The sequence below is a fragment of the Hippoglossus stenolepis genome, chromosome 22 (assembly GCF_022539355.2).
Source record: "Hippoglossus stenolepis isolate QCI-W04-F060 chromosome 22, HSTE1.2, whole genome shotgun sequence".
NCBI classification, from domain to species: domain Eukaryota; kingdom Metazoa; phylum Chordata; class Actinopteri; order Pleuronectiformes; family Pleuronectidae; genus Hippoglossus; species Hippoglossus stenolepis.
The window spans coordinates 9,150,112-9,177,931 of record NC_061504.1 but is presented as its reverse complement, the minus strand read 5'-3'; the positions used below and the strand labels follow the sequence as shown (position 1 = coordinate 9,177,931).

The 27,820-nt window shown below is 42.3% G+C and overlaps 1 protein-coding gene across 1 annotated transcript; it reads right to left on the bottom strand.

Moving 5' to 3' along the window:
• mdfic (MyoD family inhibitor domain containing) lies at positions 1-27,693 on the bottom strand. The gene is made up of 5 exons (XM_035147774.2): positions 27,314-27,693; positions 26,868-27,087; positions 24,132-24,230; positions 9,085-9,468; positions 1-2,595 (listed from the first exon to the last, which is right to left on the bottom strand). Exons 2-5 carry the CDS (start codon positions 26,956-26,958, stop codon positions 2,345-2,347), a joined length of 825 nt encoding a protein of 274 aa, XP_035003665.1. The 5' UTR covers positions 26,959-27,087; positions 27,314-27,693; the 3' UTR covers positions 1-2,344.
• Positions 27,694-27,820: the final 127 nt, after the last annotated feature.

Genomic DNA, 27,820 nt, shown 5'->3' with positions numbered 1-27,820 from the left:
TTCGTTTTTTTCGTAGTGTTTTATTTTTTTTTAACTTCTCTTTGAGATTGAAGATAATGTACAAAACTAATATAACGACTTGTGAACTCCAAGTTAGGAAATGAAGCATCGAAATTAAAATGAGAAGGATCAAGTGTAAGGAACAGAATAAAAAAGACAAAAAACAGTATAGTATCGGAGGACTGTAGCTACATGTGTACATGTTTTCTTTTTTACATAAATTCTTCACATTATGTGTACGGTGTTTTTTTGACTCTTCAGCACATGAGAAGCTCGAGTTAATCATAAAGAGAATGAGGTTGCACGGAGGTGCCCGTCCAAATTCCTTACACAATAACAGCACGCCATTAAGACGAGCCACGCATGGCAGCACATTATCTTTGTTGGCTTTACGGAGTGACGTTCTTTTTTGTTGTTATCGAGCGGTGCTAATGAAGGGCCAGCATTAAGCGTCATCACTTAAACACCATCAAAGCACATCTGCTAGACAAGAAAATGACTCCGCTGGTGATTCACACCACAACCTCATCTCCAAATACACAGAATTAAGGAACAGAGATAGAAAGAGGAAAAAAAAAATGAGAAGAAAACTGCCTTTACCCTGCATTAGTTTACCACTTCGTTGTGACAGTTCATGATTCCTTTTTTTGTATTGTGAGCCACTGGGCTTGATTCCCCGGAAAGCCGCTTATATGGCAACTAGGGTCACCATTCCTTAATTCCTTATCACGGCCCTCGTGAGCAGGGAGCGCGGTTCAACAAGTCACACTTACACAGAATGTACGTAAAGCAGCATCGCAAGAGGCGGCTTGTACCATAGGCGACTGACAAAGCCTTATCGTCGATGGCCAATGGCGGAGGAGGACGTTCAAAGGAAGGAAGACATAAGCTGCAGATGTTGTTTATCTGGCAGGAAACTGTACAGTCAGCTGGTCAGTCGCTTTTGTACTAAACATGTGAGGATGTGCACTGTATTTTCCAGTAAACCCAAGGATTCAAATAGTGCCAAATCAAGAGGTTGGTCATAGACATTCCAGTTTGTAACATTACAATTATCAGCAATTTTGTGCAGTTTGTTTCGGTCATCATGACAACATGAAGCATTCGGTCTCTACAACATTCCCTATGCAGATGACATGTGCTTATTCGCCTCTGATATTTCACTAGTTTCAATTTTTCTACAGTGCCACAGTAAGACTGTGTGTAAGTGAAAGTGTGTTGCAAAAATACAGTATGCATCTAAGAGTGTAGGAACTGTCACATAAACATATTTACTAGATATGTTCCGATACCATTTTGCTGTTTCCGATCCAGATTCTGAGTTTGCATATCGGCCGTTACAGAGTACCAATCTGAGAACGGTGCATTTTAATAAAACTAGTGCAGTGCTCTTTGTAAACCTGCCTGTTTGGACTGGGCTGCGTCCAGAGTCTACTTCAGAATTAGTCATTGCATCTCGGTTATATAAGAGGTCTGTTAAGCAATCGACACAGTCTTCAGACTATTGAAGGTACCACAAGTCCAAATGGCACCAAACTCAGCACTGCACTTTCTCTTTTAATTTACAAAACACACACGTTTGTGTGTACGAAGCCAATTAGATGAACAGTTCGTGGGAAGTGCATTCCACATGCATACAGAAACCTAAACCCTAACCCTCTAAAACCAGTGGCAACTGCTGTTTTGGAATGAAGAAGTGATTTTCGGGATAAGAAAATTGCAGTTTTATCAGGGGGGGAAAAATCTACTTGAATGACTTGTATTGGATCGTTACATTGATTCGCAGACTCACCGAGGAAACATTTCTGATTTCTGAGTATCGGTATCGGAACATCTCTAGTTTTTACAGTGTTGTACAGAACTAAGACTGCAACCTCAGTTCCTGAGCATAAAAAACACAGAAGTATTGAAAATGAAAATGAACCAAAAAAAAAGGCAAGATAAGATACAAACAGCATTCCTGATGTAACAATAAAATCTGTGATAATACTTTTTTTTGTCGCTAAGAATAGAATACTTAACAGAAACAAATTTAAACGATAAACTAAAGACTTAAATGACACGTTCATATATCTGGAGTTGCTTCTAGCCCGTGCTATGCTGGTTTTGATGGAGGAGCCCAGTGTCAATACATCTTTCAACGCACGTTTTACTCAGCCAGCTCATACTATTTCACACACACTCAACAGCACTCATTAGTTCACATTCAAACACAAACAAACACTTATTCCCTCTGCTTGTTGCTGAATTCAAAGTGACAGCAGCATCCTTCCATGTTTTCTTTGCCGGGGTCCAGTTATCCCCTGCAGAGTCACCCTGGACCGCAGCAGCGCCGGCCTCCTCCCTATGTGGGGAAGCAGATGCCGCAGCACTCCATACAGATTTCCAGGCAGTCCGAGGACTCGCAGCAGGCGTCCATGATGCCGCAGTCCATGTCACATGGACAGTTGCAGTCGTCGCCCAGGTCGTCGGTGCAGCAGCAGCAACAGCAGGCCTCCGACGTGCATGCGCCGCACGAGGCCTGCGTCGCCACCATGTTGCAGAGCGTCAGGAACTCGCAGAACAGGCAGGCGAGGATGCAGTGGACGCAGCAGTCTGGGTCCATGTCAAACCAGTCAAGGTGCCAGGGTGACAAATTGTAGAATAAAAAATAAATAAATGACAATAAAATGAATCAATCACAAAGAACTATGTATTCGGGCCAAGGGGAGAAAATCATAATATTACAAGAAGTAAGTCTTACTTTAACGAGAACAAAATTTATAATACGAGAATAAAAATGTAATTTAACAAGAAAAAGTCATAATGTGAAAAATTAGCAGCCAGGAAAACCCGTGCTTGCCTAACTTCCTCTTCCAATAAAAATGCAACTTCTTCTGCAGAATTCTTTACTCAGTTTCTTGCACAATCTTTGTAAAATCCTGATACTAATATGAATATATGTTATATTATAAATCTGAGATTATGACATTATGTTACAATTAAGTTGTAACATAATGAGGCCAAATAACGAGAATATCACAGCTTAATTCTTGAAATATCAGATTTTTTTCCCTTTAAAGTGGCCCTCATACTCTATTACATTTAGTACATGTTTGGAATTTTATTTTTTTCAAGAAATGAGTTACTGTTAGGGTGAGTGAGTAAGGTTAGCATGCTTGACAGGCTGAGAGCAGAGTAGGCGAGTGGTCGAACAAGGCAGGGGGAAAGGGGGATAAAGGAAATAAGAGATATTCAAAGAAATGAACTCCTCTCCTGCAGTTTTGATTAACGGACTGTTAAATAATTGTGGCATTATCATGCAAACTGCTGGGCTGATCACACAAAGATGATTAGCAAAGTCTGAGAGTCTCTCCCCGGCAAATAGGTGAATTAATGCGAGCGACGCTCAAACCTCTGATTAACATTTCACCTCCTCACTTCATGCGGATGGTGGCAAGTTTCAGCTTGTTGTTCCACAGCGATAAAGAGTTTCCCTTTAAATTACCAATGTGCCCATTAAGCACCTGTTTCTGAATGGCTTCATTACAATTCTACATGTGCTGGTTTGAATCGGTAATGAAATATGACAAATGTAAAAAGTTTTACTTCAAACCAACAAAGTAGTAGATGGTGCGTAGGAGTTTTATTTTAGTTATTTTTTATTTATTTCTATATCTTTAGCATTAATCTTTCTTAAATACAGATGCTGTCTACATAATCTGAATTCAATCAAATACTTAATTGATCTATTCTGCTTCAAAAAAACAAGTTAACTTTAAATTAAAATTGTGTAGTAAGAGTTAATTGCACGATTTATTGGCTTTACAATATCAACACCATATGCGTTTAGATTGATCCCTAATCAGCATCACTTTCACAATGCAAGTCTTTCTGCCACCAGGAATCAAATCTCCCAGGAAAAGGAAGGATTGATTCATGGCACAAATAAACTGCCATTGCACAACTAAAACAGAAAGAGGGTAACGCTTTTGTTCTCCCAGATAGGACTTGTGGCTTTCCCCAGGTAGCGGAAGTGGTGGACAGGGGAACAACTGAAGTAACAGGAGTTGAGAGGGTTCAAGACCGAGACCCAATTGGCTTCATTTCTATTAGACTCCTGAAAATGTCCTAACAATTGGGTCTGGACATTCTACGGAGTTTGCCACGAAAGGAAAAAGCCAGAAACATTCAGGAGAGGGGTGGCTCCATGAGTCGAGCATGCAGGAGGCAGGACATGACATGCATGAATTCATCTGTAGAATTCATGTGTTTTGTTCTTGTCATGTCCTTGATACCGGTGTCTGCCCTCATCTCAAAAAGCTTTTGAATCTCATTGTCTTTTCAAGTTGACGTCCTCGTGGTCTCTTATATGAATGATACCGGTTTTTCATTCGGAGATATTTGTATTCTTATGCGCCTGACACGTCGACACACCCACTCGCTCGCTGTCAATGTTCCTGCTGTATTCTCACATGGGCTTGCTCTGACATTTTTCACATTTTACTAAGGGGCTGGCAGGAACAGTTCCAGAAAATGTCTGGAGCAACAGACGCAGACGTTTGTGTTCTCACATGTTCTCTGTATTATTTCAAGAAAATGTCGGGATTTCAGAGAATGTTCGAAAGCAACTTTACAAAACAAAGCAAGCGAATGTTATGCCTTTATTTAATGTATTTAATGTTTTTGCCCAATGTCTGGTTTGATGCAGCAGCAGCACCCGTAATCCCAAAAATGTATCCGATGGGAAACAGTAAACGAACCTTAAGCTTAAAACCTGTGCACTTGGAATTACCACTGGAAAAACTTTGAACTAAACTTGTCAACTGAAATCGCTTTTAAACAAATACAAAATTAAATTAATAAATTAAGATTTGTAGGATAAAATGAAGTGGAAAAAAATCTGAAATCAGACACATAAATACACAAGTAAAACGGTCCATGTATAAAATCGATGCAAAACTCAAGCTGCTCCACATCAGAGCTTCTGTGGCTGTATCCAAGTTACTAAATCATCTTAAATATCTTTCAGTAAGTGCACCTGGCACACGCTCCTGCAGCTGTGTCCTTTTTGAACCGAGGCCGACAGAGCGCCGCTGCTTTGGAGTGTTAAAAAGACATGATGTGAATGGATGCAGAAAAATAGCATTACAAACAGGGCACATTTGCATAACTTTCATCAGGCCATCTAGAGCTGTCAGGAGGGGCTGTTACTGATTGGGTTGGAGGCAAGGCGAAGGGAGAGGAGGGTGCAGGACGGCACGGGAAGGCAAGAGCTCAGGACCGCTGGATGCTCATGTTTGATTAATCAAAGTGGTGGAGATTTTTTCCCCCCTATTTTTGTGGCGCTCAGGGCTGCGGCGCTGACCAGAAGCACTGGCTGACTGCGATACAAACAAGATAGAGGAGGGAACATGAAAGGAAGCGAGCGTGTGTACGTGTCTGCGCGTCTGCGAGGGCGCCTGAAGTTTGAATGCATCTTATTATCCTTATCTAAGACCATAACATGGCGCTGATGGGAGATGCATGAGAATAAATCCTTCGCTTTGAAACATCTGCCGTGGACATGCAGTACATCGCTGTTGGGCAGAGTGTGGGATTTGTTTCAAGCGAGAATAACAAAACTCACACCACAGTCCACACTGGCATTCGCTGTAGTTAGTGCCATCTGAGTGCTACAAAACACCAATGAGAGCAATAAACGCCGTCCGACCACAGGGGTGTGCACGAAACCTCAAAGTTCAGCCTAACAAACTTTGAAGGACCCAGAGGGTATAGCCGTGCCAGCGTTCAGAATATAACAGTAGACTGAGAATACGAGATAAACAGTACATAGGCATTAAGCAGCGGCTGGCCATCTCAGCTATTCACTTGGATGTATAATTCAACACCAGCGATTAGTCTGGATCTTAGAGGAAACGGCGAGGGGGAGGGGAGCGAGGGGGTCGTATACTGTACACAAGAGAGTTAGGACGCACACAGGCACATCTCCGAGAAAACAGAGGGAGACGGACAGAGACACAGAGTGAAACCAACCGGCAGACAGACAGAACAGCGCACGCTGACACTGCTCCTGTTTAATGTCAGCGAGCGGCGATGAAGCCCGGAGTTCGCAGGGGCCAAGAAAGCGGCGTCCGGCGCCTCTGAGGAAATAGTTTGAGACATCTGGAAAGCTAACATCAAAAAAAAAAAAAGAAAAAGAAAAAGGGAGCGGCATGACACAAAACAAGCTGGCTGGGGCCTCGGAGCGGCAAGCTGTGCAAAACATTCAAACTCACAAAGAGGGAGAGAGAGAGGGAGAGAGACGGAGAGATGGCGAGACAGACAAAGATGAAGAGAGGGAGATTGATCAGACGAAGCCTTGGTGGCCGAGGGGAATGCACACAAGGCACACATGGGTAAAGAGGGCAGAGGGATGAGAGCTGGACAGCAGAGGTCCACACATGCACTTTAAAAGCAGGTCTGTTGGTAATGCATGACTGAGGGGAAAGTTAACGCTGGAGGACTGGAGCTTACACAACACATCCAGGTTTACAGCTTAGGAAAAGACTACGCTAACTCTCTAAATGAGGCTAAAGCAGCTTGGAGACATTAACTGATTACACACAATTAACAAAAACACCAAGCGGATGACAGGAGTTGAGAGAACCCACTCTGCCAAACAAAAGCAGCGCGGTGAATGACTCCTCAGCGTTATCACATATTGGTGCCGGTGCCAACAGCGTGTGCCAAGAAACGGCAGAGGGAGCGGCAGAATCCCCAGAGCTAGTTCATGCTAGCTTACGCCTTTTATTTCCCATGTTCAGGGGGCTGTTTAGGAGGCTAATTTCACAGGCAAACAGATTATGTTAATCCGTGTAAACATTCAAACACAACAGCTTGGCTGTTTTCCTGGGGGAAATAAATAGTTGAGAGTGAACATATTGATTCTGAGAGCTCTTGTGTCTGCAAATAAGCAACACGAAAAAAAACATAATGAGACAGACTTGTTGAGCTGCTGCTGTTTTATTTTTTTTTCCTCTTCACACCCTCTCTTCTGTTCTTTACCAATTAAGATGTTGAAAACATGATGCGTCTGGAATATCTCTAGTGGATGCATCCCACCTCTACTTGCAAAGTGCTGTGTATGTGTGCCTCCTTTTTGTTTGCCATAACTCCAACTGATGCATGCTTCAAGTAGATCATCGTCTCATATCTGACGGTCAAATTCTCTTCTTCATTTAAAATAACTTGTGCAGTGCCCTTTCTAAATCTGCCTGTTTGGAATGGGCTGTTTGACCTGCAGTTATTGAGCAGAGTGAAGACCAGCTGCTGTTCTCAATCCACAGAACCCTAAACCCTGAACCCTGAACTCATGCTGCACACAGAGCTGTTCACCTGTTAATTCAAAGTTCAGTGAAGCAGTGAAGTTCGACTCTGGAGAATTAGTTGTCGTTACCGTTGTCGAGAATGCACTGATTTAGTGATCGACAACGTCAATTCCGTTGATGAGTTCCAGCCGACACTACTAAAGGGCGCTTATCGCCTGTTTATTCGAAGTTTAAATCCACGAACAAAAACTAACTCTGTGCTTTTACTTTGTAGAGAAATTGCTAAACAGTAAGTGATTCTATGAATGTTGGTGTCATGACCGAGATGAGCACCCATGACACATGAATGTCTGTGATTTTCGACCTGCAGTTTGACCCAGTTGACCACTGCCATAATTTATTTGAGGACGTAGACGTTACAGAGCCCTAGTCACTTATTTATTTATTGAATGTTTATTAATGTCCGTGTGTCCAAATTGCACCAAACTCGACATTGCATTCTTGAGATATGCGACAGAGATCATCTTATTTTTCATCCTCACCTGAAATTATAGCAGGAGTAAAACAAAGCAGCAAAGTAGGATCCACCTCCCACAAAAGAAGAAGACATGCCTAAACCTTAGTATTGTACAGGCTGAATAAAGAACACAAACACATGCACAGCGAGTACAGTGGTGCGACAGGGTCCTGTTAATGAAGGCCAGGGTGGTGCTGACGGGTTGTAGGGAGAGCCAGGGAGGGTCCAGAGAGGTGTGAGGGGGTGCGAGGGGCCCAAAGAAGGCTGGTCACGACTTTTAATAGGCACCCCGCGCTCTCAGGCCTCGTTAGACGGTCACACCTATCTCCCCAATGGCAGAAAAGACCAGCCGACCGCCTTCATTATTGGACTCACCTCGGCCTTGCACCTGACAAAGTGACGGCTTCCCCGCATGGCCAGCGGATCACTCTGACTTGTTGTTAAAGAAAATAAAAACCACAGGAGCGGGATAAGATGTCATTTGCTTGACGGGAGTGATAAATATGAGAGGCCATGCACTCCCATCATTAAAAGGTGAGAGAAGGTAAGAAGGCATTATCAATATGAAGGTATTATTTCAGGAGCGCCTCGCAAGAGCAGCACCTCCAACAGAGGAATCACTTTGATGGTGATGATTTGACGCCGTTCTCATTTCACTGTGCGACTACAGTGTTTTTGATCAGGTTGGACATTATATGTATAATACCAGAGAAAATTCAGCTGCACAGCAATTGTTCTTTTTATTACATATTAGAATTGCAATAATAATGTTTTTGGGTATTTATCTTTTCATTTTCAATTAACTACACAAACTATTTAAATCTATGATTTTTAATTTAATGGTTCCTAGTGTTTACACAGATTACAATTATGGTTTATTTATGCTCAACGTAAGATATATATACAGAAAGACTTCTGTCTGTAGTCTGCGTTATTTCCGTCCATATTTGTGCACATCATCTGACATACGGACATTAACGAAACAGAGCAGTACCACCGGAAATCGTGGGGGGGCAGTGTAGCCAATAGTTCAAGCGAGACGACCATAATGGAAGAAGAAAGGCAGCATCAATGCGCCTTTAGATGTTTACAAATGCTGATGGATATGAAGCAGTTTCAAACATATCCCTCATTACCAACAGAAGATGGGATGCAGGAAGAGAAGCATGCTGGCAAACGTGTTAAAAAAGTTAGTATGAGTATCCATATTAGTTCTCAGTGTGTGTACACTTGCTCTCTTTACTTGCTGTCATTATTGCCTGGCGTGTGGATACTCACCCTCTGGAAGCGGAGCTCTCTGCGACCCAGTGGAACTGCCTTTACTGCGTCTGCTGCTGTCACTGTTGACCGACAAGCTGGACCTTAATTTCCTCTGCATCCTCTGCGACACCGGTGTGGACGGCTGCTTCCTGGGCTGCACTGTCGTCGGCCGCTCAGTCGCTCTTGTGCTCGGGCCTGAGCCACTCTCTGCGCCCATGCTGATGTTGGCACCGCAAGTGCAAGTGCAAGTGCGTGTGGCACCACCGATGCCAGGGTGGATTCCTCTGCCATTACTCAGTGCGGCCGTGCCAGTGCCATTGTGGGGAAGGCCATTTTGGTCCTTGACAGCGTCTCCCTCTGCGAGCTCCAAGGAAACGGGTTGAGACTCAGAGTGAGGTTGAGCTGCAGGGAAACATGGGGAAGGAAGGATATCTTTTTTTAATCCTGTTTAGATTCAGTACAATTACTTACATTAGTATTTAATTGATTAAATTTCCCTGGAGTATTTCATCTTTAGTGCATTCATTCAGCTGAAACACCTGCGAGCTAACGGCCTTAATACAAAACAAATGAAACTGAATATTGAAACAGAGCAGAAGACTGCTTATTTATTCAAATTTACATTTTTGATGTGGCCACTAATATAAAAGAGAACCAAAAGGAACTTAAATAACGTACTTAGCGTTTATGGCATATAATATTTAAGGAAGACAAAGAGTTGTGGATTCTTTTCACTCTTTCGGGGCTAAACGCTAAACTTTATTGTAACTGAGAAAGAACTTTATCTGCACTCTCTGCACCTCACACTTCAAATCTTTTATTCACATATAAAGTCACCGTATCCTGTGATGTTCACGTCTTACAAATCGAACGCCGGCGGATTTCTTCGACGAAATGATTCTCAGCAAATCTTGCCACCGTTTCCTGGCATTGTAATATCGATCGTATGGCAAACATTTCAACCTGGAGTGACGGAGGGAAGTGGAGAGATGCGGGGAGCTCATATGTGACAGGTTCACAAAAGCCACCGCTGTAGGCAGAAAAGACGTATGTGGGAGCATCACCAAGGTGAGTTAAGACGGTGCGAGAGGAAGAAGAGATTAATACAGTAGAATAAGAGAGAGGGAGCCTGTGATGCTGTGCATATACAAAATAGCTGCTGTCTGCAACAGTAATGATCTCCTTCCTTCTGGAAGCTCAGAGATGGCCTCCACTAGTCTTTCTAAGTGTGTGTGTGTGTGTGTGTGTGTGTGTGTGTGTGTGTGTGTGTGTGTGTGTGTGTGTGTGTGTGTGTGTGTGTGTGTGTGTGTGTGTGTGTGTGTGTGTGTGTGTGTGTGTGTGTGTGTGTGCGACAGCCCAACAAAGTCAGGAGACAGCGACCTGTCTGATGAGAAAGAAGGCGAAGGAAGTTAGTGAGCAAAGGAGGTGGCATTTTACTGAGAGGAACACCTGCACATTCAGCTCTACTGGGAGTTGCTCTGACGTTACCTTCCCTCCACATCAGAGCCACGGTGCTTGTGCACACGCCGCCAGTGCACGGTTAACTTGAGATTTTTGTGAATTATTCATCTCTTTTTAAGTTTCTCTGCGTGAACTGTAGTTATTCTTTATTTTTTCCTTATTCTATACTTTCCTTATATTCATTATATATACACATTATCGTCAGCCCCGAACTCTGGTTTCTGGCTTGTGCTCGACGGAAAGCTAGAACAGTGTTCTGCTGCCGTCCACAAAAAAAATAAGATCAACACATTTTCCAGAGTGGATGCAAACCTTAATATGATACCGGTAATTTCTTTCCATCTCCATTTTCTTTCTGTCAGCTCACCAACAAGTGCAATTACGGTTAACAAGAGCGGGAGAGAGTGTGGGAATCTCGGGGCCTCGCGCTTTTTAACAACACATCACTCTGGGAGAGGCCGGACATGAATGTGGATGTAAAACAAAGCAATTAAATACACACACTTGGTTTTTTTTTTCTCCTTCTCCTCATTCAGGGTTCTGCATGCTGCTTCTGATAAACAAATATAGACTTTAGGGATCAGGATTTCATGCAATTTGAATTAGACAACTGGGCAGCGCACGATAGAATTCATTATGCAGTGATTTAAGACCAGGTTGATGGATTCTCTCCTCCAGAAGATGAAAGCCTTTCAGCCTGCCCATGACAATGTGAGGAGACTAAAGCTCGCTAACAAGGAGACTGGGAGAAGGCTACATCTGTTGTTGTTCTTCAGTTTTACCCCTGACAGCTGCAACTGTCTGTTTTTCACGCATTTCTTTCCCACCACTTTTATACTTTACAAGAAAGCTGGAAACATGTGCACCACAGAGTGTCCTACACATCAACACAGTGCTCTTTACTGAATAGGCTTAGGATCATGTTTGGATGGTGGAATGTAAAGTTGGAGGATATGACTAAAAGATTTATCAGAATAAAAAAGGTCACTTTTACCATCATTACCAGACACCAAGCAAAGACAGATTTTTGCTTCTGAAGGAAGATTGTGGTTGTCAACACTTCTTGTACATATCGATGTATATTGGACTTTTGTGCCCTTAAATTTAAACAAGCCTTGTAGTGATTATGTTTCCTTGCTACACATTAGTTGTAGTTACAAGATTCCAACCCTATTTGTTACTATAAAGTGGCTGAAAACAGTCTACACCCCTATGAAACCACATTCACATCCACTAGATCCAGATTTTTATTTGGATCTGCACAAAATGGCACACGCTCCTTAATTACAACCCCCTAAATATTATATGTCTGAATTTTTTTATTAAGATTCACAGAAAAAATTTCTGAGAAATTAACTAATGGATTCTTCCCTACCATTTTGTGGTAATCTGTGAAGAGTTAGGTTTTTGGGTATATAAATATCTGCCAATATATCTGTATCAGTAACTCTTTACTCCTTCTCAGTATTGGTATCAGCCTCCAAAAATCCACATCAGGCGGGATCCAGCTGTGGTGTACAGTATTTCCCTAGCAGCAAGTCTGGCTTATTCTCTTACTTTGCTCCAATTTCCACATCATGAAGATCTTAATATCAATGTTGGCAAATTAGTTTTTACGTTGACAGAGATTTGAAGCTAAATGAATCAGAAAGACAAATTTTCCTAACACATATTTTTCTGTCTTTGTTTCCTTACTTACTTTAATGTGTAAGCACAAAAAGTAATGGCTGACATTTATGGGGTTGACAAGGGAATTCCCTCTCTGCAGCTAATGATTAACTTGTCCAAACTCATTTGCAAAGAAGCCATACACACACAAACAGAGCACAAGTTGCAGCTGCAGAGTTAAGAGCTGAAGAATTCACCTGTTTCTACAGTATCATGAAGTCAATGCAACGCAGCAAAGTCCTGAATAGAGGCCGACAGTTCCTCCACAAATCAATTACCTTGCGTAATAACAGTCGTTTTTACCATTTAGGTTAAGAGAACCAGCCACACACACACAAACAAGTCCATGCACAGAAAGGCCAAAGTAGACTTGGAGGCATGATTACCTTTCCTTTTGAGGAAGTCAAGCCTTCAATTTACCAAAGTACAAATAGTTATTAAGAAACCACCACGTGAAACCCAGAGCACATAAGCAGCGACTCAGGTTTCTGACACGCTGCAAAGCCCTAAAAAAAGTGGTTCACGGCTGCCAAGTTGTGTGCTTCAGTGGCAGGTTTTTTATTTTTATCCTGATGAACACTGTGACTGAGATGAATGGACAGAGCAGAATAATATTCATAATCATTGATCACGATAATGATGATCCTGTCAAAGATGGCAATGACGGACTTGTACAGTCACCACAAGACAAATGAAGACGTAATGAGGAAAAACCAGGAATATAGTGAAGTCTGCCGGAATTGTTCAACAGCTGCAGGATGATAAGTCAGCAAGAGACAAAGTTAAAACTTTATTATGAATATAGAGAAGAGTTTAGCTGCTGTAGAGACAGATATTTACCTCAGGAGTTAAAGACCAAAACAGCTGAAACACAACAAAATGTACAATTTGACCTTATTGAAGTGATATTTTCTTTTTTTAATTTTAGTCAGCAGGAACTGATTTGCAGTGTAATAGATGGTTGTATTTATCTGAAGTAGTCGCCCTTGGTGTAGAAAATAAATACACATTTAGAAAAAGGCCATTTAAAAAGAGCCATTGTGCAATTCCCGTTGCATTAGGCAATTCAAATTAATCAAACATTTTACATTATTATAGACCCCATTATATTGTGTATACAACTTCTATAGGCATTTACTTCGGCTTTGCACAAGGTTGAGGTTCACAATTTCAAAATAACATTATACAGCAATGATGTTTTCAAGTGATTTGTGCAAATATGAGCTTGTGCCTGTTAAGGAGCAGATTGCAAGTTTGAGACCCCAGTGAATCAGTGTGTAGGAAAATGATGTAGAAATTAGATTTTTTTTTTTTTTATGTGTTCTACTTTTGGAGTCGTTTCGTGAGAGAAGTTTGCTTCCACATCTGAAAAAGATAAACCAAATAACGTATCATAAGGGAGATGGCAAAATTGGATCACGTTTAAAATAATAAACACGGAATAAATAATATGGAATTAATCCTGACGGAGCAACAAAGACACACTGCTGCCGCATCCCATAACAGAGCAGGAGACACAACCAGCATCAAAATTTGATATGAACAACTTCAAGCAAGTTTAAAAGAAAAAAAAAAAAGCTTGTAGACTTGGGAAGGTGTCCTGAGATAACCGAACACACAGCCTGACAGGTTGCATTAAAACACCATGTTTTGCAGGAACAATTGGACGAATACACACGCACACACACACAAAACACACGCTTCAAATTGGACTCGTAACCGCCCTATTTCTAGCACATCAACAACTGTTGAGGGTGTACATTTGTAGTTGAATAAAACATGGTATTCCCCTACACACGCTGTCACACACATCACAGGGGAAACTAGGGGGTGAGTAGTTCCTGACTGTCTAAGCAGCATCCCAATTTGGTCCCAGCTACTAGTAGCTGACAGCCTCAAATATCTGGGGAGCATTTTAAAAGGCCAGTGTTTGATGGATTCATGAAGAACACACAAATATAATTGCCATTTGTCACCGAGTCTTCAGTAGCTGCGCCACACAGGGACTGAGCACCGGGTGCCTGGAGAGCGCTGGAGCTGTGCCAGAGCCGTGCGGGGGGATCGCTCTGTATGTAAAACTGAGTATATAAACACCTCCGTTTTTTGTCACAGAAAATAGGTCCTGCAGGAGGGAGCTGGAAATTGCACCCAAAAGACAGGAAGAAGGAAGAGGAATCCACATACACACATATAGGTATATATATCTCTCTCTCTCTCTCTCTCTTTCTCTCTCTCTCACACACACTCACACACACACACACACACAAGAGAGAGGGAGAGACAGGCAGACCTACCAAGACAGAATATGCATGCATGCATGTCAGTTGAAACAGAGCTGTATAAACAAGAATTCTAAAATGGTCGGGAACATGAAAATATAACACAGAGGTCAAACAGGGCAGCGCGGAGATTCTCATTTGCACACCGCAACGCCGAGAGTCGAAGGTAAAGCAGGGAGCGGATTGAACAACCGCACAAGCTCTGTGTTTCTAAAGCTTGGGCCTTTTTAATATTAATGCCCCCGAGACGGAGAGAAAAGAGGGAGAAGGAGACGAAAGGTGTTTGCCTAGGCTTATTAGAATGCCCATCATGGAGAGCATACAGTTATTCAAATGTCACATCATGTCAGCCAAATAAACACCACAATCCAGATCTTGTATTCATCTCCTAATAGCCGCTATTACACAATGCAACGAGTTTGTGAGTTAACACTGAATTGAATATGAGCGCAGAGGAGATGCCTTTGTATTTTCAGTTAGGAGTTACAAACAGAAAACGCGCAGAATACATAGCAGTAGTTAGCTCTGAGATGCTAATTCCCCCAACAGGGCCCGTGTTTTGTTTATCTTTTTGTGCCTTGTATTAGAAAAACATGTATATTTTCTGCTCGGCTGGCCATGTTACCTGCATGATTGAAATGCTAATTTGTAAATGTGCAATGACCTAGCCAGACTCCCCTCACCACCACCGCCGCCGCCACCCCCCTCCCCTCACCCTGCCAAAACAGCCTGAGGTATCATCTCTCCTCCTAACAAACAGCCACACGTGGACCAGCTCCTGCCTTTCAATCCAAAGGGATATATTTTCTCATTAGAAATTATACATCTTCCCTGTCCATATTTATAGACGCAAAACCAGGGGAATTATACTGCAGAGCGAGAGAGAGGGACGCACAGAGATAGGAAAATAGTACAATGAATGTTATTACAAAGGGGGCTCTGATTGAAATTTTCCTTTCGGCGTATCAAAGCCTCGTTTACCGTTTGACCTTCCAAACTCTGAGACAAGGACTTTCCTTATGGTCTAGAGGGACGCGTTGGAAGGAACAGACAACTGAGTCGAGGATCATCTTTGAAGTGTCCAATCACAACAACAACAAAAAAACCTTGATGTGATCAGTATCAATAAAATGCAGGTATCAGCGGGGTAAAATGGGAGCTAATGGACAATGTCAACTAGCAACCAAGAGCTAGCATGTGATTGGTAGAAATGTTCCCGTACCACCATCGGAAAGGCCCTCGACGCTGACAAAAATGCAAAGTCAGGCACAAATCTATTGGCCGAAAATTGCAAATTTCCTTTCTCAGAAATTACTTTTTCTTTGCTCCAAAACAGCTGTTGCGCTGTAAAGCCAATGGCAAGTACTGTTTTTGGAGTGACTAAGTTATTTCCTGTAGTGTAGCGTCAGCCAGAGTGAGCTAAAATGTCAGTAATTTAGCAATATTTCACGCTGGAAAGTCCAAAAAGAAAAACGGAAATGTGTACCATATGCAAGACATCAGTTTCGAGGGGTGGCACTAATGTTCCCAATTACAACACCATAGAAATCTCATGAAGCATTTGAAGAACCATCACACAAGAACACGAGGAGTTCACCAAGGATGGAAAAACTAACTACAGCAGCAAATTTTGGAAAGTGAATTCAAAAGACACAATAAATTGAATAAACAGGGATAAGCGTCAAACTTGTCGAGTTCATTTGGGTGGATTCCCGGACTGATTTATTTGTGTTCTTTTTCATTTATGACATTCATCCTCTGAAAGTACTTGTTTTTCCAAAGGGTTTAACCTGAGCCAATGATAGCAATCATCACATTTGTTAAAATACGTTATTTTTTTAAATGCATCAGCAGCAGATTGGTACTCTGTATCGGGAATGGAAAACTGGTATCGGAACATCTCTGGTGATTAGCGTAAAGATGTGGGTGCCATGCCAAGTTAGTGGTGTTGTCGTGAGCGTTTACACAGAGTGGACAGCAACCTGACAGGCTAACAGAAATGTCACTTGTTCCAATAGATATGAGGAAAAAAAATGTGACTGCAATCCTGGCCCTGTCAGTTAACACACACCCATGATGTTTTGTATTTATCCAAGATAAAACGATGGTGATGGCTGCACAGATGATGATGATGATGATGACCGCTGAGGATCGGCTAAATTACTTGCTCAGATATTGGATCTTCATCAGCTGAAGTGACATGCTCTGTATGCATGTGTGTGTAGGTGTGGGTGTGTTATGGTAGCCTGCAACAGAACTCTATTAGCTGTCTTCACCTGTCAGGGCTCATCATATTGTGTAGCATCTCATTTAAGCAGGAAACATCACATTTTTTTGTCTGTTTTTCTATCCGGCTCCATAGCAGTCATTCATATTTGGCTCGTCTGACGCGCTGAAGGGGAAGTGACACTTGAAGACAGCACTTATTATTATTTCCAATCGGCCCTCACCGCCACCGCCGCTGCTCCCACCTCCATCCAGCAGAGAGAGAAGTGGAGTGTCAGGGGTTTCCTAATTTCAAATTTTGCTGCTGATTGAGTGGAAAAAAAAATATTCCCCTCGGACCTTGTCCTGTTTAATTACATTTTACAGTAGCAAAAGCAACTTGAAAGACAAGAGCTTGATTTGACGACAGGAGGCTCTCAGCGTACTCGGTGCACGAGGCTGGTTAAGGTGTGTGTGTGTGTGTGTGTGTGTGAGAGAGAGAGAGATGGAAAAGGGAGGGCAGGTGGTGGAGGAGGAGAGGAAGGAGGGGGGTCATCAATTAAACTTTGATTTCAAAACGGAACATTTTCCCAGATTAATATGTCTGACTGCTATCTAAATCATTGAAACTCCCAATGAGATGCCATTTTCTCTTACATGAATCATGTTGAGAGGGGAAGTCATTCACACTCTGCCCACCCCCTCGCAGCCCAGCTCCGGCCACAGAAGTCTCCGGTCCCTCCACCGTTGTGAGGAATTTGGCACGCTGCTAATTTGGGCGCTTCTAATGTAGCAGAACGCGAGACATCAAGGAGCGATCAAAGCCGTACGACCTGGCAGCCGTGAGAGACACTAAATGGCGCCTTATTCTCTTCCTCTCCCCATTTCTGAGATGAATTTGCACAAGCTTGTTTCTGCATTAAGCTTCGTCAAACGCCTTTCATTCTCCCTCATCTGTTTCTTACCATCCAAGTGGGGAGCAAGAGTGTAGTATAAAGACAGCCGAACTGCAGTGTCTCTAAAAAGCTGCACATCTTGCACAGATTTAGGCTTTACACGGCCTAGCTACCACAATTTCTAGAAAGATCAATTATGACTTGACTCAGAGCGGGCCTGAGGGAGCTGCCAGGCTCCATATTCCAAAAACGTGCTCCACCCTCTCCTCGCTGATGACTCAAAAACAAAAACCGAGCAACAGAGCAAGAGTGAACAGGAGGGGAAGAGGAGGAGGGGGGGGAAGGAGGGGAAATAGGGGTATTTTCAGTTTCAGTTACATCCATGACTCAAATATTCCACCGGCTTCAAACTCTCCTCGCTGAAGTAGAAGTTCCACAGGGCTCGTTTGAAATTCGACGGCAGGCGCGCAGACTTGCACATGCGCACATTTAAAAAGGCTCACACATGCAAAGCGGCACACACACGGACAACCACACACACCATATAAATACAGTGTGATAAATGCAGTGTGCACACAGCTACTGTCTGAGAGTCTGAGAGGAGGATGGGGGATCTGGCAGTAAAGCGCTACCACTCCCTTAAAAGACCAAATACAGCTGGGGTCTGTCTCCGGGTCAGAGAGGGGATAGACAGTCTATCAAAATACTCACATGCCCAGTTCCTTTATTTGCTCAGTATCAATCTCAACATTAACCCCCTACTAATGGGACAGCTGTGGGTCAGCGCCTCACATCTTCAGGATGCCAATCAAGGCCCTAAGCTGAGAGATCAGCCTTTGAGACAGAGTTGCTCGTCTGCCTCTGAGTGGCTTTTAAAACACGGAGACGCCTGTATCGATTTTGGCTCTAGCCTGAAAGAGAGGAGGGGGTGGGGGTGCATAGCACTCGTCGGGGCCTGTGTCGACCGTGGCTGTCTGTGCGTCTGGACGGGAGCCATTCCCTGGTCCCCGGTCACCCTCCACTGATCAGGGGGTCTGACAGAATGACCTAGCAGAGAGGCGCTGAACCTGCAAACACGAAGGGGGCAAGGAGCTGGATGCTCGAGGGGGTCGGGGCTGGTGGGGGCAACATCAGCAGAGATCTCAGTAATAGAAAAGGGTTTTAACCTTAATGTTGGAGCCAAAACCCTGTTAGAGGCCAAGTAATCCCCCCTGCGCTGCTCTCATATGAACTAGCTGATATTTCATTCTCTTCTCTCTTTGAGTCGCTTGTGAAAGGCAGTTAGACTTGTGTGGCATTGATTCAGACCAGGCCAGGCTAATGGTGGCTATGGGCCGGGGGTGGGCTCACACAGCCAATCAAAAGTTAGGTTCATTTTTGTTCAGCTAATGGAAAAATCCACCATATTCACATGTTGGCCATTTTCTTCTGACGTTAAGGTCAGAAAGATAAAATGCTGGTGTCAACAGTTAGTATTCAATCACTTCAGAGCACACGATGGGAACACATCTTGAACAGATTTAACCTTAACTTCGTTAACTTTAACATTAACTGTTTTGTTGTGCGCTCACATGACAACCAAAATGTTCATTAAGTCAGTCAGGTGAATTTTACATCCAGGCTTTAAAACTAAGTGGTTGACTGTTAATGTTAGCTGTTGTCTAATTGTGATCTAATCACAGTTAATGAGCTATGAAATTTGCTGTTTAACCTTGAAACATGGTCCAATGACCCTCCAGATTTTAACGATCCATCGTCTTTTCAGTTGCTGATCAGTCAGGAAGCAGTGAAATGAAAACACTGTCAGATTTCCCCAGGCCAATAAGAAAAAAAGACAAGAGATGAAGTCGATGGAGGTATTGCTGAAGGAAATAAATGGACAGATGGACAGTAGGGCTGTCACCTCTTTACCTACATTAGGTTACTGGCCCATGTATCACATTTAGCTAATTAGTCGCTGGTACTTTTAGATAAATCTGTAGTACTTGAACAAAGTATTATTACTTCCACTTAAGTAAAACGATTTACTATTCTTTTCCACCACTGCAGATGCAGAATGAACCATTAAGACAAAAACGTAAAATGTTGTTAAAATAACGTTAAAATGACTGTTAATAATCAAAATTCCCTGCAAATGAAGAAAAAAGATACATTTAAAATCGATAAATGTTGCCTTGTATCTAACATAAGCACTTAAAAGATTTCAGTCCATGAATTGAGGGACGCAGATCTAATCATTTGGCTCAAGTATTTAAAATATCCTCACAAAAAAAAATTTACAGTGAATAGGCTCTGGCACTTCGGGTAAAATATGCTAATTAACACACTTGAAATTTCCCATATGAAATCTATCTACACCAAGACAATGAGAAAATAATTACAACAGAGGTAGAATTACAATGGCCATTTTAATCAACCCCTACACTAGCATTTCACCCTATTTATACAGTTTTTGATTCCATGACCCACTGGTAAGTAATCACTTGAAAATTATGGCTCAGTTTATAATAGGTCTACGCTTTAGACACATTATTTCCACAGAGACAGGGCTCGGAGGATTACAATAAAGATATGAATCTTGCATAACAACAATCAGCACACAGTTCCTATAGCTGAACAAAAACACATCCCGGGTTAAAAATGTCTTAAAGTTCTGAAGTAACCCGACGAACAGTGCGACGGTCTAGGAATGTTTATTCAACGGCTGATGATGAAAATGATGAAGAGGCTCTTGCCCTTCGATTTATCTTAGTCCAACTCCGCAAACTGTCTCCTATCATAACACAACACAGTTTTGTATATGAATCTTAATTGTTGCACCGTCAAGAAGTAGCGTCTTGCAAGACAGGTGTAAGCATGAGACACTCTCCCATTAAACAATCCATTTTACTGCATTTATTAGGGGTCACAAATTCACTTCTGAAAGGTCAACTCTGCACACAGGTAATAACCTTGAAGGTGTGCCACTAAAGAGCCAATCAGGGATTCACACAAAGGTCAGACTAATGTCTTCCTCTTAAAAAAAGAGAGTCATGTTATTTGACCTTCCTTTTTCACTACAGAATTTCCCCGAGATAAAGAAAAAAAAAACAGAGCTGTTCTTTGGAAGCTAGTAAGGTCATCTTTATCAACCATAGAGGCATTTAAAAAAGAGAAAGTATTTGACAATCCGGTGAATAATGTGACGATTAAACTCCTAAAACTGGTCCTGGGTGGGAGCAATTTATTTCAAGGCAGGGACTTGGAAAGCCGAGGCCCTGTTTGCAGGAGATATCAGCTGCTTGAAAACCCTGAACAGTCTCTTGAGGAATGTCTGTCTCCCCCACAAGATTCTCCCTCCTCCTCCCGCAGGACGGCGGAGCCACAGAGGAACCGTTCATTGACAAAGGCCTAACAGGAGGGTCAGGATTGTACTTTTTTCTTTAATAAGCCACAGTAGTTGACACTCCTGCGAGAAACAACACTTTAATTTTTTTAGCAACTACATAGATGTCTGAATTCAAAACCATGTCAGACATTTCAGCTTTTCAGGTCACAAATGATTATTTTTTGCAAAAGCTTGGCTAGAATAAGTTGCTGCTCGGCAAAGACCCGTTTTAAATTACTGTGGAACCGCTGCCATGTTTACTTTCCTGTTTTAAAAAGGGACAACTTGTCAAAACAACGCTGTCATAAATGAAATAGGATCTGTGCTGCTAGTACAACATTACAATAGGCTTCCTCTTGTTTGTGAAAAGTCACCGTCCACATAGTGGACACAGGCTGTACATCAGACAGCTGGAGGGTAAAAAACAGGATGTAGGCAAGCAGATGAGTTCTTATTGAATTCCTGTTTCTGTTTCGAAGAGGCCTCTCGATTACCCCTGACTGGTCACCTCCGCTAACAAAACCACAGCCAGGTTGCTCGTGTCTACATTACAAATAGGATAAATGTACAGTAAGTAACTTCCGCCACTAGGGGTCTCTCACTAAAAACAATAACAAAAGATCTAGTTTGATGACATTATGAAGCAGCATGAGATCATGGGGTTTGTCCTGTTGATGGATGAGGTCATGTTTTTCAATTGTATTCATATTTTGCAGCAAACGGCAATGACTTATCATGATCTATTACGAGTGACCAATACAAACAGAAGAGGGAAAAAACAGCCTCGGCTAGTTGTCACTACAGAGGTCTGTAATGCAATCAACACAATCGTCATCTTTTCAAAATAAAAGCTCTGATATTCAGGTCGATGTACAGAATTTACAGACACAGAACAAACAGTGGAAGGGAAAAACTGCTGACTGGCTAACTGTCGAACTGTCTACAAAGTAAAAGCACACTGTTCATTTTATTGCTGCAATGTTTTCTATCAAGCTGAATTATAGAGCTTTTATTTTTGAAAAGTTGAAGATTGTGTCAGTTGCATTGCAGACCTCTGAAGTAGCCTAAATGCAATGTATGAAAAAATAACAGCAGCTAAGTAAATCATTCAAATTATATAAAATTTTATATCGGATAAACCAGGTAGGATGAACACAAAGTTTTCTAACTTCACTCACTGCACCATAGATTTTTTTCTAAAAAGCTCTGCACACAACGTCCAGCACACAAACAATAAAAAGTGACAGTATATTGTAGAACTGTTTGAGGAGGACTCACTATAGACAAGGAATAATTCTGAAGTAGCTCCGGAACATCAACACGACAAGTAAACAGCCTATTCCAAATATTCCAAGCAGGCAGGTTTACAACAGGCACTGCACTAGTTGTATATACTCTAAGTATACAAGTCAACAAATTATATAACATAGCTCAAGCCTTTTTCTGCGTATATTCTGTAAATGAAAGAATTGCCAACTTTGATTTAACCACACACAAACACAAGTACACAAAACTTTAACAAAGATTATCACTGCACAAATGTGTGGTGTTGTTTTTATTTAACATGACTATTTTATGTTCATGTTACTCCATCAAAAAGAGATGTAGCACATCTTCCGCCTAAAAATTCCCTTTAAACATATTCTCTCTCTCTGTGTGTGTGTGTGTGTGTGTGTGTGTGTGTGTGTGTGTGTGTGTGTGTGTGTGTGTGTGTGTGTGTGTGTACGCATATGTGCAAGCAAGACTGCGTGTGGGGGCTTTTGGGGGTGAAGGGGGGGGTTGCCTTCAATTACAACGCAAAACTGTTGTCACAGGGGCTTACTGTATCTGCTGAGATGAAAGAAAACGCATGCCTCCCTCCAGAAGTGCATTACTGCACATACCTGCCAAGCTAAAGAGACCTCTTGACAGAAAATCTTTTTTTTTTACTTGCAACTGAATCCCTTTTCCTCTCTGCTTTAGTAAACAAGCCACTGGCAAGTCATTACGCTTAAAACCCAAAAATAAAATAAAAAGCCAGGAAAAGGCGCCCTGGAAAAGTTAACAACCTAGAAACAAAAGAACTGTTGTGTCTTATGCAAACACAATACGTATTACAGCCAGGCACTTACATGGATGGAAGCAATCAGCTGCTATTAGCCTCTGCTCACACATCTCACTCTTCTGAGGAACTAACACACACACACACACACACACACACACACACACACACACACACACACACACACACACACACACACACACACACACACACACACACACACACAGTTTATTTTTGTGACCTGTAATCCATAGCTCAGTATCAAGTCATTTAACTGCACCAGAGTGCATCTAGACTTAATTACACCTGATAATAACTCAGCAGTTCAATGCCAAATTATTGTTTGTAAAGACCTTCCTGTATCAGGACATTTGCATACAGCAGTGTGATTATTTCAAAGGTTACAACTCGAGCTTCCAAACTTTCCAAAGTCATAAAATCAGACTGTAAAAAAAAAAAAAGAGTAAAAAAAAAGAAAAAAGAAGGGAAGATTTTAAGATCTAAAACATGTGTTACTAGTATGGTCGATTATTGACGCAATGTTGACTAAGAGCTGAATGACACCCGGGACAGAAAAAGCCTCAAGCAGCTTGTGCCGTTCTAGGTAAATGTTTAGTATGGAGTAAAAACATTGTGGCTAAGTTGCAATCAGTGCATTGAGACAGTAAATGCCAGAACCACAAACAGGATTTCCCCACTTCCAAAACACAATTCTGAGGGTTGGAAGGGAAAAAAGGAGAAGCGAGCCAAATTTTGGTCATTATGGCAGAATGAGAGCACACGCATATAATATGACAACCCTGCCAAGAGACCCCGGTGCCAGCTTGATAATATATTAATTGGAAACACTGACGCTAATATTTTAGTTGGACGAATGACTTTGTTCACGAACACTGTGCAACTGTCACAACAACTATTCTTGACAGCTGGATTTCGACTTCATTTGAAATTTTCACCCACATAAATGTGAGATTAAACATCGGTAAACACCTAGCGCAGTTTAATTCAAGCATGTGAGAGTGCAGGCAGAATATGCCAATCATTTTGACCGTGTCTAATTTAACAGCTCATTGTTGTTTATTTTGAAAGATAACACCTGAGAAACCCTGCTGTCCACCCACAGCTTTCCAAGGTGATTAAAAACTTACTTCTTACGGGCTCGCAGTAATCCGTCACGTGACTTCGTCCTTCGGCGACTGGTTTCCTGGGAGATGACGTTCTTCCTGACGATTCGCTGTCACGAGCATCTGGGGGTCAGAGGCATTACATGTTAAACACAGTTGAAAAAGGAAAACCTGTCCAACACAAAGCTAAATTATCCTATAATGAGCAAATGTTCTAGATTTAATATGTTTTCACGCACGCACACACGTGCACACGCACACACACACACACACACACACACACACACAGGTGTTAAGTTTTACTGCAGGGTCAACCACAGTGGACAAAATATCAGAGGCCACTGCCAGTTTTTGCCAGAAAAAAAAAAAAAATCCCACAAGCCGCTGGCAACATGGCTGCACAACATGGTGGGGGCGGTTCAGGTAAAGGCCTTGCCAGAGCTCTGGATCTCATTTTCTCTCCCCTTCTGCTCCCGGGTGTGCTCTACCTGCCAAGCTTCTTTTTTACTGCCATAAAGGCTGCATTCATCTAAATTGGAAAAAGTATGTGGGCAAAAACTCCCAGCCTGATAGCTGTGCTAAAAAAATGCAGGAGACAGTTTCACTCATCTCTCCTAAGCCGCGTCTTCTCGACTTCAAGACTCACTGACGCTCTGCTCGTTGCACACTGCTGCTTTGTTCAGTAAATAAACCTTCCACAATGACTTTATTCACTGGTCTGATGCCAGCTGCCTGCGACTATCCCACACTTTTTCCTCCCAGCCTTTAGGCTTTTCAGTAGCATGCTCTGTCTTGAGCCACTTTTTCTGTGATCTTTAGGGAGGAAAAAAGAACGATTCAGTGAAACCTGTCATGTTTACGTGAGCTTGATGTGTTTGTTCCAGTGCTACAACGCTCTCTGTTTCAGTAATGGATGGAGGAGTGGAAGGGGACGGCAGCAGGCCAGCAGCTCTAGATAGATATGGCACATACCTCAGCTCATACCTGATGTATGATAACAACAGTTGCGATAGCAGCAGCACCCTGTGATGCATCGCAGTATTTAGTGATCACAGTTAGAAATAAATTGGCCCATTCTCAGTACATCCACAGTCCCCTGAGAGGGGAAATTCAGTCTTTACTGCGAGCGCCTTTGAAGGTCCAGCAAAAAAAAAAAAAGAAAATCCATTCGCAATCCAGCAGCCCCAGTGATTGCTTACTTTGTCCTACTTTGCTATTTTTTGACAGTGCCATAATGATGCTTGGTATAAATAGGATGGTTAACGGTTCATTGCTTGTTTGAAGAAAAATGAAAAGGGGGTGCGGGGGTAAGCTTATTTTACATGTGATAATCTTAGGGGCAACTAGAAAGTTAATTAAAAACTATAATTGGCTGTGGTTGCTGTTAATAGTCACCAGGGCGTTTCCTCAGACTTTATTGAGGGTGGAAAAAAAGCAAAAACATGATTAACGCTGAACATTGGGGGGCAGATACTGATGTATACTAAAAGACACATGAATATAATTCGAGGAGACAAGGCTGATCTTGTCCCAAAGTTGGATATGCACCACCAATCTGTTAATGCGATCATTGTCTTGCTTTCTGTATTTGCTTTTCAGACACTTTCCCTCATGTTTGACTGTGCAAGCAACATGAATTCTTCACACAACAATATGTCACTGATATATATACATAGCTCAATTTTATTTCTCGTGTACAGGCAGCATTGAGGAGAGGAAAAAAAACCTCCGTAAACATTCACAAGAGAGAACTTCATGTACATATGAGTCATGCATTCAGTTGGATGGATTCCAAAATGTTTGCATGTTGCAGGGCGCTTACAGACACACTTATGGTTTGTGGATCACAAAATTTGTGTGACAGACCCACTGAGAGTGAGAATTTGTGTTGTTAGATGCTAACCAGCACAAATGTGGACCTACGGCTCATTTATGCTCAACGTTAGACATATATACGGAAACGGATGGAGCCTTTTGTCCGTACTCTGCGTTCATTTCACCTGTATTTGTGAACAACTTCTCAAAGTTCACGGATACGTATGAAACAGACGAAACGGAGCAGTACCACAGGACACCTGGGGGTATGCAGTGTAGCCAATAGTTCAAGCAATACGACCATAAGATACAAGGAAGAAATCTCAACAGTGGAGGAGCTTTTTGAGGAGAGACATTATGAGTTGGTTAGAAACTACAGGCATCACAACCTCCTCCGCCATCGCCATGTTTGTTTTTAACAGAAACCCTAGATTCGGCACTGCCATGCATCATTATTTCTTTTACTTTGAAAGACTGAGTTTTGCTCCTGAGTTGTGGTTTCGGTTTCATTCTTTGTGGACAGACAATGACAAACACTTGTGAAGATGCATGCATTATATATTGTCCTATACATGTATTGCTCCCTCCGGATTTATTAACAGGGACCTGCTAATATTTGGAAAAATCTCTTGAATCCACTGATGTGGAACTGAACAGAATCGAAGGTTGTGGGTTTAAACTCTTCTTTGTTTAAAACATTTTACAAATCAGAGGGATTTTGTGTTTTACCTACTCACTATGTTTGCATGATGCATAAACAATACATCGATGCACATTGAACCTTTCTTATATGGCTATTGATGAAGATTATGCTATAATTGTCGACATTCATTTTTACCACTTAATGAAGTATTGGTTGAATATTATTTTACCATCATGATATTTTAACCTGTTCCTGTGTGTGTGTGTGTGTGTGTGTGTGTGTGTGTGTGTGGCCCCTCTTACCGTGAGAGGCTGACAGCAGAGGACTGCTCTCTTGCTGGGGGCCCTTGTCTGGCCCTGGCACATCCGGAGGAAGGACGGTCTCCTTGGACATGAGACAGTCGTGTCTTTGTGGGGGACACACGCAGCAGAAGGAGAAGAAGGAGAAGGAGAAGAAGAAGGAGTGTGTTTCCTCCTCAGCGCTGAGAAAAGCAACGTCTCATCTCAGCAGCAGCAGCTCAGTCTGGAAGACACGGAATAAAAACAGCAGGTCACCATTACTCAACCTGAGAGAGACACGAGTCGTCTGAGAAAACAAAGTGACGTCGAGCTGCAGGAAAAAGGGGGAAAAAACTTGGTGGAAATGTTCAAACTCTTTCCTCAAACAGAGAAAAAGGGCGACGGAGGTTTGCAAAGTGTTTTAAGTCTGACGCGGACACAGTGTTGTGAATAAAAGAAGCGAAACTCACCTTTCGAACATGTCAACTCCCTTCACTCCACGTTTATTCTCATCCTTCCTTCCTCCAGCTCCTTCTGGAAAAAAACTGGAAAACTTGGTGACCGCGACGAAACTTCCCCTAACTCCCGCGCCTCTTGTCAGTTTGTCTCGCTCCTTCGTTTGTTTCCGTGTTTTAACAAAGTTTTACAAATCCTCAATAACTCCTCGCGACGTCCTCGACGTCTCAGTGGCGGTAGTTTTCTTTTTCTTTTTTTTTTTTGGTTGGGTCTAAAACTTCATCATATCCGGATTCCTGCAGCGCGGCCAGTGGAGGCTGCTGCTCCTCTTCCCTGGGCGGCAGAGGAGTGAACTGAGCCCTCCCTGAACATCTGTGCCCTCAACCTCAAGTTAGGGAACAACTACAAAATATATATATATGTTTGCAAAAAGTAACCGTCAAAGCTTTTTAAATCTACATTTTAAACTGTGTGATCACGAGTGTTGAAAATTCCGGGCCTTACTTTGGGACTTGAATACA